The 19,482-nt window shown below is 49.5% G+C and overlaps 1 protein-coding gene across 3 annotated transcripts in view; it reads left to right on the top strand.

Annotated features, from left to right (window-relative positions):
* The first annotated feature begins 2,061 nt into the window (after positions 1-2,061).
* Positions 2,062-19,482, top strand: part of IL3RA (interleukin 3 receptor subunit alpha) — a 28,560-nt gene continuing 11,139 nt past the window's right edge. The window contains exons 1-7 of one of the 3 annotated variants that reach the window (XM_049871888.1): positions 2,062-2,385; positions 6,804-6,898; positions 9,157-9,275; positions 11,459-11,579; positions 16,590-16,722; positions 16,802-16,980; positions 18,516-18,631. In XM_049871888.1, coding sequence (XP_049727845.1) covers positions 6,835-6,898; positions 9,157-9,275; positions 11,459-11,579; positions 16,590-16,722; positions 16,802-16,980; positions 18,516-18,631 — 732 coding nt within the window. In that variant the 5' untranslated portion in view covers positions 2,062-2,385; positions 6,804-6,834. The remainder of the gene's footprint in view (positions 2,386-6,803; positions 6,899-9,156; positions 9,276-11,458; positions 11,580-16,589; positions 16,723-16,801; positions 16,981-18,515; positions 18,632-19,482) is intronic. The other 2 variants (XM_049871886.1, XM_049871887.1) reach the window with 2 other exon arrangements.

Raw genomic sequence — 19,482 nt, 5'->3', positions numbered from 1 at the left:
CCTCTAACCTTTCTGTTAGCAGCTGAGCTGTTAACCACTTGCACCACCCAGGAGCTCCTGTGGGTTGAGTGGAGTCGAAGTCCTAAAAGACATGTTGAAGTCCTAACCCCTGGAACCTGTGAATGTGACCTCATTTGGAAATGGGGTCTTTGATGGTGTCATCAGTTAGCATGAGATCATACTGGAGCAGGGTGGGTCCTGATCCCATCTGAGTGGTATTGTTACAAAAGAGAAGAGACGCAGAGCGGAGACGGCCTTGTGAAGACGGAGCAGAGATTGGAGTGAGGTGGCCACAAGCCCAGGAATGCCTGGGGCCACCAGAAGCTGGAAGAGATGAGGGAGGTCCTCCCCTAGAGCCTCTGGAGGGGACATGGATCTCCTCACACCTTGATTTCAGATTTCTGATCTCCAGAACTATGTGAGAGTAAATGTCTGTTGTTTTAAGCCACCTAGCATGTGGTCTTTTATTCTAGCCATCCCAGAACACTTGCATACTGTGCGTTTTTAGATTCCCTGATTGTTAATCAAATGAAGAGCTACGGTGAGCTACAGCTGCTAACCCAAAGGCCGGCAGTTTGAATCCACCAGGCACTCCTTGGAAACTCTATGGAGCAGTTCTAATCCATCCTGTGTGGTCGCCATGAGTCAGAATTGACTCAATGTCAACAGTTTTTTTTTTTTTTTTAATCCTGTGGGAATAGAAGCCCTGGTTGGACAGTGGTTAATTAATTGCTCGGCTGCTAACCGGAAAGTCAGGCATTCAAACCCACCAGCTGTTCACACCGGAGAAAACCCTGACATTCTGCCTCCATAAAGATCACAGCCTAGGAAACCCGATGGGGCAGTTCTACTTTGCCCCACAGGGTCGCTGTTGCTGTTGTTGTTAGGTGCCATCAAGTCAGCTCCAACTCATGGGGATCTCACAGACAACAGAAGGAAACCCCGCCTGGTCCCGTGCCATCCTCATAGTCGTCGTTATGCTGGAGCCCATTGTTGCAGCCACTGTGTCAGTCCATCTCATTGAGGGTCTCCCTCTTTTCTACTGATCTTGTACCAGGAGTTGGAATTGATTAGACAGCAAAAACTTGGATCCTGGAGGAGGATCTAAGGGCGCAGAGGACGGACCCATCCCCTAGGGGTCTTTCATCTCAGGAGGGGGCAGGTCAGCCAGGGTAGATGCTGATGGTGTCAGGTGTGGTATCAGGTGCTGGCCTGCGTGGAGAAGGCAGCAGGGAGGGGATGAGACTGGGCTGGAACTGGGGGATGACGACAAGGTGGGGGAACTACTGAATGTGGGCAAGGGTGTCAGGGGAAGGCTTCGTCTCAGCAAAGGGTACAGGAAATAACAGGTGCCAGTCTGTCAGTCTGTCTTACTGTGCTGGCTTGTGTGTTGCCGTGATGCTGGAAGCTAGGCCACTGGTATTCCAAATACCAGCAGGGTCACCCATGGTGGACAGGTTTCAGCTGAGCTTCCAGACTAAGACAGACTAGGAAGAAAGGCCTGGCAATCTACTTACAAAAATCACCCAATGAAAACCCCATGGATCCCAACAGAACACGTCCGATATAGTGTTGGAAGATGAACCCCCTAGGTTGGAAGGCACTCAAAACACACAGTGGCTGCAATAACGGACTCAAGCACGGCAACGGTCGTGCACATGGTGCAGGACCAGCAGCGTTTTGTTCTGTTGTGCATGGGGGTCCCATGACTTGGAGTCGATCCAACAGCAACTAGTAACAGCCAACAATGCCAGAAAGGAAAGGCAACGTGGGTTCTTGGACACCACGTTAAGGGTTGAACTTTATCAGTAAGCCGAGGGCAGCCACCTCATCCAGGATACACGGGCCCCTCAGTGTCCCAGAGCCTGGGAGGGGGCCTTCCTATGGGATAGGCAAGGAAGACGGCTGGAAGTCTTTCATCAAGACCACTCATACTTGTGGGCTGACTTTACTATGGCAGGAAATTGCCCAAGCTGGTTTGAATTATAAGCTGTCATTTTAACAAAGAGGAACCCTCACCAAGAAATGAGAACAGGAAAATAACACAATAAAAAGAAAGAGCGTTGCTTCCAGGGAGCTTGGGCAGCTGGTCACCATGTCGCCAACTCCAGAGTTCAGGGCTCCGAGCCAGACTGGGGATCCTTGACCAGGTCCCTGGCCATCTGGACCCTCACTGGATGGGAATTTTAGGGGTGGACCCCACCCAGATGCTATAAGAAAGCCTGAATGGCGTAACAAGCTTCAGTTTCTCTTTGGGGAGGTTGCCTTCGGAGCAGCGAAGGGAACAGCACCAGTGGTAGCTCGGGTCCCGTCGCCTGGGTGGGGACCCCCAGACCAGCCTGACTCACTGCTGCCTGTGACGCTGGACTTTGTTACACATTCAAGGTGAGAGTCTGATTTCTGTGCAGAAGGAGGGGGCAAAGGCAGGCAGAGGCCACTGTGTCTGCCGTCCTTGTAGCCCCGTGCTGCTCAGTACAGGCACCACAGGCCACATAGGGCCACGGAGTCCGCTATTTCAACCTGGGGTGCTGCCGCCCAGCTGCACACACCCACCCCATTCTAAGCGGCACGCCAAATAGCTCATAAATTGCCTTTGTATGGACTATGTGTCAACACGGTCACATCTTGGATGTGTGGGGTTAGGTGGAAGGTTGGGCAAATGGTTTGCACTCGACTAACCTAAATGTTGGCAGTGCACAGCTGGTGGTGCTGCGGAAGAGAGGCCTGGCGATCTGCTTCCGTAAAGATGACAGCCAAGGAAACCCTAGGGAGCACCGTTCTATTCTGACACACAGAGTTGACTTGATGGCAACCTGTGGTTTTAATGTGGAGTCCCTGGGTGGTGCAAAGGGTTAACGTACTTGGCTGCTGACCAAAAGGTTGGAGGTTGGCGTGCACCCATAGGTGCCTCAAAAGAAAGGCCTGTCAGTCTACTTCCAAAAAATCAGCCATTGGAAACCCTGTGGAGTGCAGTTCTACTCTGACCGCACCTGGGGTCACCATGAGCCAGGATACCCGTTCACAAACTTGGCTGCTAACCAGAAGGCTAGAGGTTCAAGTTCACCCAGAGGCACCTTGGAAGAAAAGTCTGGCCATCTACTTCCAAAAAAATCAGGCAGTGCTGACCCCTGGAACATGGTTCTCCTCTGACGCTCACGAGGGTGCCATGAGTTGGGGTCGACTGCACGGTGACTGGCTTTTTCGTACATACAATGGAATGTTATTCAGCATAAAAAGAAATGAAGTCCTGATGCATGCTACCACATGCGTGAACCTTGAAAACATGCTGCTGAGTGAAAGCAGCCAGACACAGAAAGACACATATTGTCTGACTCCATTGATACGAAATACCCAGGACAGGCAAATCCGCAGAGACAGAAAGTAAATTACCAGTTGTTAGAGGCTGGGACGGAAACCCTGGTGGCATAGCGGTTAAGTGTTGCACCTGTTAACCCAAAGGTGAGCAGTTTGAATCCACCAGGTAGGTGCTCCTTGGAAACTCTGTGGGGCAGTTCTCTGTCCGATAGGGTCGCTGTGAGTTGGAATTGACTTGACGGCAAAGGGTTTGGTTTTTCTTAGGGGCTGGGAGGAGGTGGGAAGGGGGTGACTGGTAAACTGGGAGGGGGCTCCCTTTGGGGGCAATGAGGAAGAACGTTCTGAGGTATGGACTTGGTGGTTACACAATGTTATGGGTGTACTAAACGCCACCAGATGGGATGCTGTAAAACACAGGTCGTCCCCGACTCACTTCGCGTTCTGCTCCGAAGCCTCCGTCGTAAATCTGTTCTGACGTTAAGTCGAATGCTGGCTTTTTGTTTGTGTTAGTTTTCATTATTATTGCCATAGCCTGCTATACGGTAGGGTTCTGAACAGTAAATCGTAACATTGAACATCTTGAACTGAACACCTGAGAATGATAACATCAATAAATGACACACTGCAACATCGTATGTAGTGCCTATCACCAACGGGAAGATGTAGCAAAAAGAAAAGACAGACAGACAGCCGTGAGAGGGGTTCGTGGTAACTTGAATGCATCCTAAGTTGGTGTGTTTTTATCCTGTGTGCAGTAAAAACGGTGACTTTTATCCTATGTACATTCAACTTTAATAAACCAGGGGCTGAGGAGTTGACCCTGACCCACGGCGACCCTATGTGAGGCAGAGTAGAACTGTGCCCCTGGTTCCCGTGGCCCCAGATTCCCGTTCTGTGGGTCCAGCTGGGACGGGACCCCTCCAGGCATTGATGCTGACAGCGAGGACCTCATCTGGGCAGCCCGCTGTAGGTGCTCCCCTCCCTGGCCATCTGCCCTGGCTGCTCAACGCCTCCCCCTACGTCTGACACCCCAGGGTGTGAGTGCCCCGGTGCCCCTTTGGATCTTCTTCCTGTAGTTTTATCCACCTTTGAGACCTGTGCGGGGTCTTACCTGTCGGCCGATTGATTGGACCACGACTCAGCCATTGGACGCCCCTTCCAGCCTTCAGGGCTCCATCCCAGGCCTGGGAACACCTGCCTGCTCTACCACAGCTTCCCTGTGCTGGTCCAGGGCTGCAAAGGGGCCTGAGCCTCACCCCCCTCGGCCCGCGTCCTCCGCTGCCACCCCTGCACCATCCCCGCAATGATGACGCTGTTCAGGCGATCTGGTTATGTGGCTCGTGGGAGGATGCTAACTTCTTTCTGCAAGGAAAGACCCCTCACTGTGTAATCCTCGCTGTGTTTGAAGGGTCTGTGTATATGGGGGCCTGGCACACTCAGGGAACCCCTGGGTGGTACAAATGGTGAATGGTCTGCTGTGGGGTCCAGGAGCTGGGACCCTGCAGGAGGACCCCACATTGTTGGTATGCTGTGTGCGGTTTCAGCCCCCCCCGCCAGGGCGATCACGTAGTGGGAGAACTAGGGAGACTGGAGCTGCCCCTCAGAGATCCTGCAGGAGGACCCCACATTGTTGATATGCTATGTGGGGTTTCGGGACCCTCCCCCAGGGTGGTCGTGGGATGGGGGAACTAGGGAGACCAGGGCTGCACCACAGGGACCCCGCAGGAGGACCCCATATTGTTGGTATGCTGTGCAGGGTTTCAGGACCCTCCACCAGGGTGGTCATGGGATGGGGGAACTAGGGAGACCGGGGCTACACCACAGGGACCCCGCAGAAGGACCCCACATTGTTGATAAGCTGAATTTGGTCTCAGGGGCCCCCAGGGTAATCACAGGGTGGGGGAACTAAGAAGATCAGGACTGTACCCCAGGGGTGCAGATGGCCGGCCATGGGGTGAGGGGCCAGAAGAGTGGCTGCCAAGGGCTCCATGGCACTTGGGGAAGCTCCTCGCAGGCAAGCCTTACCGTAACACGTCCGTCCAGGAAATTTAGTCTGCGTGGATTTCATGGTTTTAATTAAAGTTCCTTCCGCCACGTTATTGCCCATTTCCTGGCTCAGTGGGGATGTCTTCTGGTGTCCGGATCTGGGTCAAGCCAAGAATGTGCCACGCTGGGGGGGTTCTTCTACCACAGTGCACACACGTACCACGTATACCACACATAGACACATACGTGCCACACACAGACACATACATACCACACACAGACACATACGTGCCACACCAGACATATATGTGCCTCACACAGACACATACGTGCCACACACAGACATCACAGACAGAAACTGCAGACAAACGTACCACGCAGATACATAAATGCTACACAGTCACATACATACCACACATAGACACCACATGCCACACACAGACACTTACATGCCACACATAGTCACATACATACCACACACACAGACGCATACATACCACACACAGACACACAAACATACCACACAGACACACAAACATAGCACACAAAGACACACAAACATACCACACACAGACACACAAACATACCACACACAGACACACAAACATACCACACACAGACACACAAACATACCACACACAGACATCACAAACATACCACACACTGATACCACATACCACACACAGACACACAGACATCGCAGACACACATACCATACACAGACACGCATACCACACACAGACACCACATACCACACACAGACACATATATGCCACACATAGTCACATACATACCACACACACAGGCGCATACATACCACACACAGAAACACACATGCCACACACAGACACACATACCACACACAGACACCACAGAAAAACATACCACACACAGACATCACAAACATACCACACACAGACACACAAATATACCACACACAGACACACATACCACACACAGACACACAGACATCACAGACACACATACCACACACAGACACCACAAACATACCACACACAGACAACAAACATACCACACACAGACACACAAACACACCACAGACACACAAACATACCACGCACAGACACACAAACATACCACGCACAGACATACAAACATACCACACACAGACACCACAGACACACATACCACACACAGACACAGAGACACCACAAACATACCATACACAGACACACAAACATACCACACACAGACACACAAACATACCGCACACAGACACACATACCATACACAGACACCACAAACATACCACACACAGACACCACAGAAAAACATACCACACACAGACGTGCAAATATACCACACACAGGCACACAGACACCACAGACACAGATACCACACACAGACACACATACCACACACAGACACAGAGACACACAGACACACATACCACATTCATTACGAGCTCAGCATCTTCCCAGCCCTCGTCCCACCTGCCCCGGCAGCCCCACTCCACACGGTGACCCTCTCTTCTCTTTCAGCCCCCCTCTCCCCGAGGGACTGGCCTCCACCATGTCCTTTGTCTGGCTCGCGGTGTTTCTGACGCCCGTCGGCAGCCTGCTGGAAAGGGACCCCGGTAGGTACCCGCGCGGAAAACCGCGTGATGTCCGTCATCTGTCAGGAGTTTTGTTCTTAAGTTAAACTGTTTGTGCTGCAATTGTGGTAGATGTGCGTGAACGTGTAAGAAATATACAAAGACTTCTGTGCATCTTGACTCAGCTTCCCCGATGGCTAACGTTCAGGTTATCGGCAGGATTCAGTTCGTTGAGGTTGTAGGACTGAGGTTCCTGTTGTCTTTCTGGCTGTCGGCATGGAGCGCTCTCAGCTCCACGGCAGTTTGCCTCTCCAACGCCAGCAGGAGAACCCTCCCTGGTGCTCCGAGTCTCTTTGAAACGTTCACCTGATCGGACCAGGCTCACCCAGGAAGATTTCCCTTTGGATTAGGCCAAAGTCAAATAATTTGCGTCCTTAATTTCATCTGCAAAGTCCCTTCACGGGATCGTCCTGTGCCAGACGGAGATGACAAAAACTCACCACTTTGTCCTAGTTTGCACTTCCTGGACACCCAAAATGGCGGCCACTGGTTCTGCCTGCTGCAGGGAACCATCTGCGTCCATTGTCCTCCCTGTTGTTGCTGTCGTTGTCGTTAGCTGCCTTTGACTCAGCTCCCGGCTCCTGGCAACCTCATGCACAACAGAACGAAATACTGCTGGGTCCTGCGCCATCTTCATGATCGGTTATGGGTCAGGCCGTTGCGATCTCTAGGGTTTCCGTTGGCTGATATTTGGAAGGAGATCTCCAGGCCTTTCTTCCTAGTCTTAGTCTACAAGCTCCATCGAAACCTGTTCAGCATCACAGCAACACGTGAGTCTGCACTCACAGACCGGTGCTAGCTGTGTATAAGGTACATTGGCTGGGAATTGAACCCGGGTCTCCCGTGTGGAAGGCGAGAACTCTACCACCTAGCTACCACTGCCTTTTTGTCCTCTGCAGACATTTTGGGTGCATTCTACTTCCTGAGGGCTGAACTACCGCAGCTCTGGGGTCAGCAGAATTTGGACATCTCCGGATGGCCTTAGATGTTGGGCAATACTGGTTTCCTGGTCAGGTGTGGGGTTGCCTTTCAGACACCCTTCAAACCCTACTAGCTGGCACCCGTCTGGCTCTTAGATAAGACTGAAGTCTGGTACAGCTGTGGCCCTGGGATCCAGGCTGGGTCCTGTGCAGGTGTCTTGGTTACCTAGCGGTGCTTTAACACACAGACATTAATTTTCTCACAGTTCAGGAGGCTAGAAGTCTGAATTCAGGGTGCCAGCTTTAGGGGAGGGCTCTGTCTCTCTGTCCGCTCTGGGGGAAGGTCCCTGTCTCACTGTCTCTAGCCATTTGAACTTGGAGTTCCTGGGCTTGTAGACTGCCCGGCTCCCCCGTCTTCAGATAGTGGGGGTCTTCCCCTCGTGTCTGCTTTCTTCTGTGCCTGTTGTTGTTAGATGCTGTTTAATCAGTGCCGACTCACAGCGACCCCATGTACAACAGAACGAAACACTGCCCAGTCCTTCGCCAGCTCCACAACTGTTACGTTTGAGCCCACTTTTGCAGCCACTGTGTCACTCCATCTTGTTGAGGGTCTTCCTCTTTTTCACTGACCCTCTACTTTACCAAGCATGATGTCCTTCTCCAGGGACTGATCCCTCCTGACAACATGTCCAAAGCATGTAAGACACAGTCTCGCCATCCTTGCCTGGCTGTACTTCTTCCAAGACAGATTTGTTCGTTCTTTTGGCAGTTCATGGTATATTCAATATTCTTTGCCAACACCAAAATTCAGAGGCGTCAATTCTTTGTTCTTCCTTAATCATTGTCCAGCTTTCACATCCTTATGAGGTATGAGAGTTAAGGCTGCTAAGCAAAAGTTGAACAGTTGGAATCCACCAGCGCCCCTTGGGAACCCTAGGGGGCAGTTCTACTCTGTCCTATAGGGTTGCTATGAGTTGGAATTGATTCTATGGCAACCTTTATTTCTTTATTTTTATACTTATTACTATTCCTGGATAGTGCAAATGGCGAATGTGATTGGCTGCTCACCAAAAGGTTGGAGCTTCAAGGCTACCCAGGGGTACCCTGGAAGAAAGGCCTGGTGATCTACTTCCGAAAACTCAGCCATCGAACACCCTGTGGAGCAGAGTTCTACTCTGCCACACACGGGGCCGCTGTGAGTTGGTGTCAACTCCACGGCAGCGGGTTATTAGGTAACTCAGGAGAAAGTTCCTGCCAAGATGTCACCCCGAAGCCGCTGTACATGGTGGTTTGTCCTTAACTAACCTGTCAACGTTTCAGATCCAGGCGCACCAATTAGCAACATCAGGGTGGATCCAAGACGAGGAAGAGTGGTCTGGGACCTCAACGGAAGTGTCGCCGAAGTTACCTGCTCCACAGGCTCAGTGTATCTCAGCAAGGTAAACCACATTCCTGACTTAGCACTCTAGATGTTTCCATCTTCCTTGATGACTTGAGTACCAGTAGAGCCAACCTTAGTCATCTAGTGCTGCCATAACGCAAATACCACAAGTGGGCGGCTTAAACGAAGAGAAATTTATTCTCTTACAGGTCAGGAGGCTAGAAGTCCTAATTCGCGGTGCCGGCTCTAGGGGAAGGCTGTCTGTCTGTTGGCTCTGGGGGAAGGTCCTTGTCTCAGCTTCTGTAGCTGGCCAAGCTTGGAGTTCCTGGCTTAGACTGGTCTTCAGATGGTGTGGGTCTTCTCCCTGTGTCTGCTTCTGTGCCTAACCTTCTCTTTTTATGTCTCAAAAGTGAGCAGGAACCATTATTTCAAATACCAGCAGGGTCCCTCGTGGTGGACAGGTTTCAGCAGAGCTTCCGGACTGAGGCAGGCCAGGAAGAAAGGCCTGGCAATCTGACCTGTTATGATTCTGCTCACAGTGACCCTATAAGACAGAGTAGAACTGCCCCCATAGGTTTTCCAAGGTTGCCACATCTTTGTCCCGTGGAGCGGCTGGTGCGTTTGAATAGCTGGCCTTTCGGTTAGCACCCGACGGATTAATCACTGTGCCACCAGGCCTCCTTCGTGGCCATCTACTTCCGAAAATTGGTATTGCTGTTGTTAGGAGCGGCCGAGTCAGTTCTGACTCATCGTGACCCTAGGTACAACAGAACAAAGCACCGCCTGGTCCTGCGCCATCCTTACAATCATGCTTGAGCCCATTGTTGCAGCCACTGTGTCAGTCCATCTCATTGACTGAAAACCCTGTGGATCACAACATAACATTGTCTGATATACTGTTGGAAGATGAGTCCCCAGGTTGGGGCTCCCCCTTCTGAGCGATGCCTTACAAGAAGAGGGAACAGGTACAGAAACTCACAGAGGCAATCAGAAGCCGGTGAAGATGTGTCTACAGCCAAGGAACACCCAGGGCTGTCAGAAGCTGGAGGAGACGAGGAGGGATCTTCCCCTGGAGCAGACAGAAAGGGCACAGCCCTGACGGTGTCCTGAATGCAAACTTCTAGTCTCTAGAACCGTGAGACAATAAATTCCAGTTTTTCAAAGGCACCCACTTTGTGGTATCTTGTTATGGCAGCCTGTTTTAGGCCGGGTTCTCTAGAGAAGCCAGACCAGTAAAGCATATAAATATATATAGAAAGAGATTTACGTCAAGGAAGGGGCTCAAGAAGTTGTAGAGACCTGAACATCTCAAGTCCGTGGGTCAAGGATAGCGGCTTTTCCTGATTCTCGTAGCCTCAGGGGCTAGTGAACCCAAGATCGGCAGGTCAGACAGCAGGGCTCTTGCTCACAGGCTGTGAAGATCAACCAAACCCAAGATCAGCTGGAGAGGCGGCAGGTAAGCTGCTAGCTGAAGTCCCAAGAACCGGAGTTCAGATGAACAGGGGCCAGCTGAAGAGTCCAGAGCAGGTGAAAGCCAGAAAGTCCACCTGTACTGGACGCAGCCACACCCCCAAGGGAACCCCCTTTCAACTGATTGGCTGCTCATGGCAGATCCCATCATGGAGGTGATCACATTATATCAAATCTCGTCACGGAAGTGATCACATCATCATACCACAGCCAAACTACATCCTAACTGCCAAACCACTGAGAATCACGGCCCAGCCAAGTTGACACCTTAAGGAGCACACAGCCCTAGGAGGCTAAGACATCACGAGAAAGGGTTGCTGTGAAAATAGGTTGAACCTGAACCCAGTGAAAAATCACGTCAGAAAGCATCAGCCCCGACCCGCCGCTCCGAACCCCAAACCCAACTGTCTCATTGATCCCTATTGCAATTTCCCTTCTTGCTTTAAAAAATTATCATCTCTCTGTACTTATTCTTGGACCCCTGGTGGCGCAGTGGTTAAGAGCTCGGCTGCACACCAAAATGTCAGCAGTTGGAATCCACCAGGCACTCACTGGAAACCCTATGGGGCAGCTCTGCTCTGTCCTGTAGGGTTGCTATGAGTTGGAATCGACTCGGTGGTAACAAGTTTGATGTTTGTTTATACTTATTCTTAAAATGGAGTTATTTTCATACAAAATTTTCTATTGTTTTTTTTTTTTAAATCTAAACATTATTAATATCCCACTAAGTGTGTTCTCTAAACAATTGCCAAATCATTATGTCCTTCTCAGGCAGACAATACCACCACCTACTGCCAGTTTTATGCATTTCTTCTGTGCAAAACGACCAACTATACCGTAACAGTGACCAGTGGCCCGCCGTTTTCAACTGTGATTCAGTATCCTAAGCCAGGTGAGGAAAAATTCGATTTTTGTTTGCTTGTAATTCAGTCTTCTCAATGCCAGCATGATTACAAACAAAAAATAAAATTGAATCAAACCTGTTGCCATCAAGTCGATTCCTACTCACGACGACCCCGTGTGTTACCGAGTAGAACCGAGCTCCGTAAGGTTTTCTCAGCTGTAATCTTTTTTTTTTTTGTAATCTTTATGAGAGGAGCCCTGGTAGCGCAGCGGTTAAGAGCTTGACTGCTAACTGAAAGGTCAGTGGTTCAAACCCGCCAGCCATCCCGCAGGAGAAAGATGTGGCAGTGTGCTTCCATCAAGATTACGGCCTTGGAAACCCTACGGGGCAGTTCTCTGTCTGATAAGGTTCCTAGGAGTCAGAATTGACTCGAGAGCAACGGGTTTGTTCTGTTGTGTTTTTTTGGTTAATCTTTAGTGAAGCAGATTGCCAGGTCTTTCTCCCGTGAAACCACTCCATGGGTTCAAACCGCCAAACTTTCGGTTAGCAGCCAAGCACACAGGAAACCATTCGTACCACCCAGGGATCTGCAGAAGAGTATTAGGCTGAGCTGAAAAAAAAAAACAGAAAGTTACATACGGTATGATTTTATTCATATGACATTTTTTTAAATTATTGTCGTAAAAATATAGGTAACAGAACGTTTACCAATTGAATATTTTCCACTTGCGCGTGTCAGTGAGACCGATTATACCAGTCGTGTTGGGCAGCCATCACCAACATCCACTGCCGCCGTGTTTTCTGTCCCCATGAACAGACAGCTCCTGCTAGCTAAACCCAGATGTCCTCTGTCCCCTTCTCTCCCACCCCTGGTGACCACTGTTAAACCCTGATCTCTGTATGTCTGGCTACTCCAAGTGTTTCCTTCTAGTGAGGTCGTACAATATTTGTATACGACATTCTCGAAGTGACAAAATTATAGAAACGGCGTGCAGGGGGGCAGCATCTGACCTCCTCTAACTTCGCAAGGGAAAGGAGAATCAAGACCAACAGCCCAAGGCTGATTCCTATGAGGCGGAGGTCAGACATGCCTCCTCTCTCCGCCGTCTTTACCAATTCTGACACCAGCCGTCCCTCCCATGGCACTCTCCACTTCTCTGCTGGGTTCGTTCGTTCATTCCAATGGCCACACAGGACTCACAGACCATACTGACGATGACGGGGATTATTAGGAAAGGAACAGGTTGCAATTCAGGCTAAGGAACACACAGGATACTGTTCGTCCATCAGGACAGCCTATTCTCAGCCGTGCTTGCAGGCACACCTCTCTCTGGCCCTAGGCCTCTGGCCTGCTCGGGGAAGTGTTACAGAACTCTTTTAGCTCTGCCAGTAAGTTCCCAGAGGCACCCCAGGCACTCAGCTTTCTCGCTCCGTGGGCCGGGAAGCCCACTGCACAATCTTCTGCTGTCATTTCTCTGCTACTGCTTTTTAAGCTCTATCTCCTGGTTCTAGAAGCTTCTCAGTGCAGGGATCCCGGGTCAGGGGTGTCCTTTCCGATCCTGGCTGTGTTCTTCCTTGGTGGCGGTGAGATCTCTCTCCCATCTCTGAGGGGGCTCATTTCAAGCCCAGCGGGCTGGCAGAACCGGCCAATCCCTCTGGTGGGCCACGATGACCCTATCACGCAGTCCCGCCCAATCACCTGGGTGGGAGTTACAAGACTTTGGTTAGAAAGGTCACACAAAGCGATCCATCACACGGCGCGGAGAACAGGTTAGCAGTGGCCAGGGGTTAAGACAGAGGTGGGGTAGGGAGAAGTGGAGGTGGCTATAGAAAGGCAACGCGAGGGGTCCTGCTGGTGATGCAAGGTTCCCTGGTTTTGCAAGATGCTACCATTTGGGGAAACTGGGCGAAGGGTATGTGGGTTTCTCTGCACTGTGTCTTTATTTGTTGTCTCTTAGGGTTTTGTGTGTGTGTGTGTGTGTGTGTGTGTGTGTGTTAAGTGAAAGTTTACACAGCAAATTCGTTTCCCGTTTGATAGTTTGTAGATGAAGTATTCCATGACATGGGTTTTCTGGTTTTTTTTTTTATTGTTGCTGTTTGTTGTTTTTTCTTGTACTTTAGATGAAAGTTTACAGAGCAAACTAGCTTCTCATTAAACACTTAGTATACGTATTGCTTTATGACATTGTGAACAACCCCACGACATGTCAACACTCTCCCTTCTCAACCTTGGGTTCCCCATTACCAGCTTTCCTGCCCTCTCCTGGCTTCTCATCCTCACCCCTGGGCTGCTGTGCCCCTTTAGTCTTGTTTTGTTCCATGGGCCTGTCTACTCTTTGGCTGAAGGGTGAACCTCAGGAATGACTTCATTACTGAGCTAAAAGGGTGTCCAGAGGCCATACTCCAGGGGTTTCTCCAGTCTCTGTCAGGCCAGTAAGTCTGGTCTTTTTTTGTGAGTTAGGATTTTCTTCTACATTTTTCTCCATCTTTCTCCGGGACCCTCTATTGTGATCCCTGTCAGAGCAGTCAGAGGTGGTAGCCGGACACCATCTAGTTGTACTCAGTCTGGTGGAGGCCGTGGTAGATGTGGTCCATTGTTATTTGTTGATTTTTTTCTTTTATTGCGGTGAATATATACAACAAAACATTCTCCGCTTCAACAATTTTGACCCCCACAATTAAGTGACACTGATTACACTCTTCACGTTGTGCAGCCAACCCCTGCCTCTGTCTTTTCCCCAATCATTCCATCACCGTTCACATAAACTCTTTGCCATCTAAGCAGAAACTTCCCCTTCCCCCTCCCTCCCTCCCCTCGTTGTTGTTGTTGTTAGGTGCTGTCTAGTCGGTTCCGACTCATAGTGACCCTGTGCACAACAGAACAAAACACTGCCCAGTCCTGCGCCATCCTTACAATCATAATTATGCTTGAGCCCATTGTTACAGCCACTGTGTCAATCCACCTTCTTGAGCGTCTTCCTCTTCTCCGCTGACCCTGTACTCTGCCAAGCATGATGTCCTTCTCCAGGGACTGATCCCTCCTGACAACATGTCCAGAGTATGTAAGATGCAGTCTCACCATCCTTGCTTCTAAGGGGCACTCTGGTTGTACTTCTTCCAAGACAGATTTGTTCGTTCTTTTGGCAGGCCATGGTATATTCAATAGTCTTCGCCAACACCACAATTCAAAGGTGTCAACTCTTCTTTGGTCTTCCTTACTCATTGTCCAGCTTTCACATGCATATGATGTGATTGAAAATACCATGGCTTGGGTCAGGCGCACCTTAGTCTTCAGGGTGACATCTTTGCTCTTTAACACTTTGAAGAGGTCCTTTGCAGCAGGTTTGCCCAATGCAATGCATCTTTTGATTTCTTGACTGCTGCTTCCATGGCTGTTGATTGTGGATCCAAGTAAAATGAAATCCCTGACAACTTCAGTCTTTTCTCCATTTATCATGATGTTGCTCATTGGTCCAGTTGTGAGGATTTCTGTTTTCTTTATGTTGAGGTGCAATCCATACCGAAGGCTGTGGTCTTTGATCTTCATCAGTAAGTGCTTCAGGTCCTCTTCACTTTCAGCAAGCAAGACTGTATCATCTGTACATCACAGGTTGTTAATGAGCCTTCCTGCGATCCTGACGCCCGTTCTTCTTTATGTAGTCCAGTTACTTAGTCCTCAAGGTGACATCTTTGCTTTTTAACACTTTAAGGAGCTCTCTTGCAGCCAATTTGCTCAATGCAATGCATCTTTCGATTTCTTGACTACTGCTTCCATGGCTGTTGATTGTGGATCCAAGTAAAATGAAGTGGACAATGTTTTGTTGTGTATATTTTCACCACACAAAAACAACAATAACCTCCCACAGTAACTACTAACAAGCTTTGATTTCTATATATTTGCTTATTTCATGTGAGACCATACGGTGTTTGTCCTTTGATGTCTGACTTATTTAGCTCAGCGTGATGTTTTCAGGGTTTATACATGTGCTGGGATGTGTCAGGTCTTCGTCTCTTTCTCTCTCTGGCTGAGTATGCCCTCTTGTATGGAAGGACCAACCAAAAATCAATCAAATCTATCCCGACTCATAGCAACCCTCTTGTTTTCCCATTCATCCGTTGATGGACACCTGGGTTGTTTACACCTTTTGGCTACTGTGAATAGTCCTGGTATGAACGCTGGTGTACAAATATCTGCCTGAACACCTGTTCTAGTTCTCTCGGGTATACATCCAGGAGTGGAGTTGCTATGTTAACTCTATGTTTAACTTTTTTAGGAATCTGCAGATAGTTCACATTTTACATAACGTTGTCATGAGTTGCGGCTGACTTAACGGCGTGTAACAAGGTTTGGGTTTGAACAACAAGTATTCCATTGCATGGACAGGCCACATTTTGTTGATGTGTTTGTCCAGTAACGGACCTTTTGGTCATTTCCACCTTTTGGCTATGGTGAACAGTGCTGCAAAGAACATCAGTGTACGAGCGCCTGTATTATTTCTCACAACTGCATGTGAACCCACAATGATCTTAGAGGTCACGTTACTGTAAAATATAGGTCGTTTCTGATGACACAAGAAATGAATTGTAAACATGGAAGCCATTGTGCTGGCAAACGTTTTAGCGTGTGTATTTTTACCACTTTTTTTTTTAACAGCTCGTTTTTCTTTGCAGGAGCACTGGTGGCACAGTGGTGAAGAGCTTGGCTGCTCGCCAAAAAGTCGGCAGTTTGAATCCACCAGGCGCTCCTTGGAAACCCTACGGGGCAGTTCTACTCTGTCCTAGAGGGTCACTATGAGTCAGAATCGACTTGACAGCGATGAGTTTGGTATGGGCAATGGTTAAATGCTCAGCTGCTAACTGAAAGGTCAGCGGTTCAAACCCACCCAGAGGCTCCGCGGGAGAAAGACGTGGCAGTCTGTTTCCGTAAAGATTTAGAGCCTAGGAAGCCCTATGGGGCCGTTCTACTCTGTCACACGGGGTCACTATGAGTCAGAATCGACTCGACAGCACCAAAGAACATCAACGACAGTTTTTATTTTCTCTTCTTTGCGAGCCCAGATGGGAAGCCGGGGGCAGCTGCGGAGAACCTGACCTGCTGGATCCATGATGTGGACTTCCTAGAGTGCAGCTGGGCTGTGGGCAAGGCAGCCCCCTGGGACGTCCAGTACCACCTGTACCTTATTGAAACCCCGTAGGTGTGGTCTTGAGCACAGCTTCGCTGTCGGGGGAGGGGAGGCCTCGGGTCCCTTACTGACACGCTCTGTTTGCAGCAACTACGAAGAGTGGGCATGTGGGCATTACACGACGGATATGCGGGGAATACATACCGGCTGTCATTTCGACAACATCTCTAGGCTAAAAAATCACCACCACCACTTCGTGGTGAATGGGACCAGTGAGGGATTCATAATCCCGTGCACCGAGATCTTTGCCACGTTGTCAGAGATTGGTGAGTAAGGACCCCCACGGAGACCTCGGACCATATGGGTGCTGCTGTGTGTCTGTAAGGAGCCCTGGTGGCGCAGTGGTTAAGTGCTTGTCTGCTAACCGAAAGGTTGGTGGTTCAAACCCTCCAGCCGCTCCGCAGGAGAAAGATGTGGCAGTCTCCTTCTGTAAAGATTACAGCCTTGGAAACCCTATAAAAAACCAAACCAAATCTGCTGGTGTTGAGTCAGTTCTGACTCATAGCAACCCTGTGGGTCACAGTAGAATTAATTGGCTCATAGGGTTTCCAAGGAGCACCTGGTGGATTTGAACTGCCGACCTTTTGGTAAGTAGCCCTAGCTCTTAATCACTACGCCACCAGGGTTTCCAACGGGGCAGTTGTGCTCTGTCCTACAGAGTCGCTGTTAATTGGAATCGACTCAACAGCAGTGGCTTGGTTTTTTTGGTTTTTGTATGTCTGCTGGAGTCCCTCGGTGGTGAAAATGGTGAACACGCTCAGCCGCTAAGCAAAAGGTACCTCGGAAGAAAGGCCTGGCAACTTACGTTAAAAAAATCAGCCACTGAAAACCCCGTGGAGCACAGCTCTACTCTGAAGCACACGGGGTTGCCATGAACTGGGGTCAATTAAACAGCAACTGCCCAGTTCCTGATGGGTTACCATGACTCAAGTCACCGAGCTGCTTGCTGTTGGGATGTTTCGTAACAGCCATGACAGAGAAGGGCTCAGCAGCCGCACGCGGAGGCAGATCCACCATGCGGCTGAGGGGCTGAACCTTCACAAGACCCCTTTCAAAGCCCTGTGTTCACGTGGCCACAGGTTGTTGTAACACAGACCCATCTTGGCAAAGCGCACATCGTTCTCCATTCTTTTCCTTAAAGTCCCCCAAAACGCAAACCAACTCATTGCCGTTGAGTGGATTCCAACTCGTAGTGACCGTACGGGACAGAGTAGAACTGCCCCATAGGGTTTCCAAGGCTGTAATCGTTATGGAAACAGACCGCTGCATCTTTCTCCCACCAAGGGCTGGTGGACTCTAACCGCTCACTTTTCAGTTAGCAACCAAGCGCTTAACCACGGCACCATCAGGCTCCTTCCGTAAAGGTTACAGCCTAGAAAACCCTAAAAGACAGACCTGCTCTGTCACGTGGGGGCACTATGAGTCAGAATTGACTTGACGGCACCCAACTGCAATAACATGGACGTGATATATTTATAACGTATTTTGTCGTGTGTCTCTGCCTTCTGATTCCACCCATTCTTCAACTTTTACTTGGATTTTTCTCTTCTTTCCCTGAAATTTTAGGAGGTGTCTATTAAAGAATCTTCAGAGGAAAAAAAAAAGTTAATTTGCTTTACTCATAAAAGAGCCCTTGTGACACAGTGGTGAAGTGCTAACCAAAAGGTCAGCAGTTCAAATCCACCAGCCGCTCCTTGAAAACACCACGGGGGAGTCTACTCTGTCCTGCAGGGTCACTATGAGTGGGCAATGGGTATGGTTTTTTGGTTACTCATAAAAGTGTTTGTTTTCCCTCCCCCAGAGATACTGGCTCCTCCTAGCCTCAGTGGGAGGTGCAATAAGTCATATTCCCTCATGGAGTGGAATATGTCAAGTCATTTCATCTGGGACTTTATCTATGAGCTTCAGATACAAAAGGTAAAAGGCTGCCGCTGACACCCACCCACCCCACCCCCGTGTCCTCTGCAACCCGTCCTTTGTGGCTTTGTCAAGGGCAAAGTCTTCTTCAAGCAGGTACAAAAAGGAGCAGCCATTAAAATACATATACATATGGATAAACTGGATTTTAGGACAAAAAAAAAGTCTGCTCTTTGAAAGACATAGTTAAGAAATTAAAAAGGCAGGCCACAGAATGGAGAGGCATGCTTGCAATTCAAAAGAGTTATACTGAAAATATTTAAAACCAGACACCCACTGCCATCGAGTGGATTCCAACTCATAGGGACACTAGAGGACAGAGTAGAACTGCTCCATAGGGTTTCCAAGACTGTAAATCTGTACAGAAGCAGGCCGTCACATCTTTCTCCAACAGAATGGCTGATGGGTTCAACCCGCCGACCTTCTGGCTAGCAGCCGAGCACTTTAACCACTGCACCACCAGGGCGTCTTTAAAAACCAAACCAAACCTGTTGCCACTGAGTCATTTTGACTCACAGTGACCCTAGAGGACAGGGTAGAACTGCCCCATAGGGTTTCCAAGGAGCACCTGGTGGATTAGAACTGCCAACATTTTGGTTAGCAGCTGAGCTCTTAAAGGAACCCTTAAAATTCAATACTAAGTTACCCTGAGACCAGAAGAACTAGATGGTGCCCAGCCACCACTACTGACCGTTCGGATCAGGGTCACAGTAGGTGGACCCTGATAGAATGGAAGAAAAACGTGCAACAGAACTCAAATTCTTAAAAACTCCAGACTTACTGGACTGGTTGAGACTAGAGGATTCCCTGAGACTTTAGCCCTAAGATAGTCCTTAAACCTTGAACCAAAA

The sequence above is a fragment of the Elephas maximus genome, chromosome X (genome assembly GCF_024166365.1).
Source record: "Elephas maximus indicus isolate mEleMax1 chromosome X, mEleMax1 primary haplotype, whole genome shotgun sequence".
In the NCBI taxonomy this organism is placed as follows: Eukaryota; Metazoa; Chordata; class Mammalia; order Proboscidea; family Elephantidae; genus Elephas; species Elephas maximus.
This window is presented reverse-complemented; position numbering and strand designations above follow the sequence as displayed.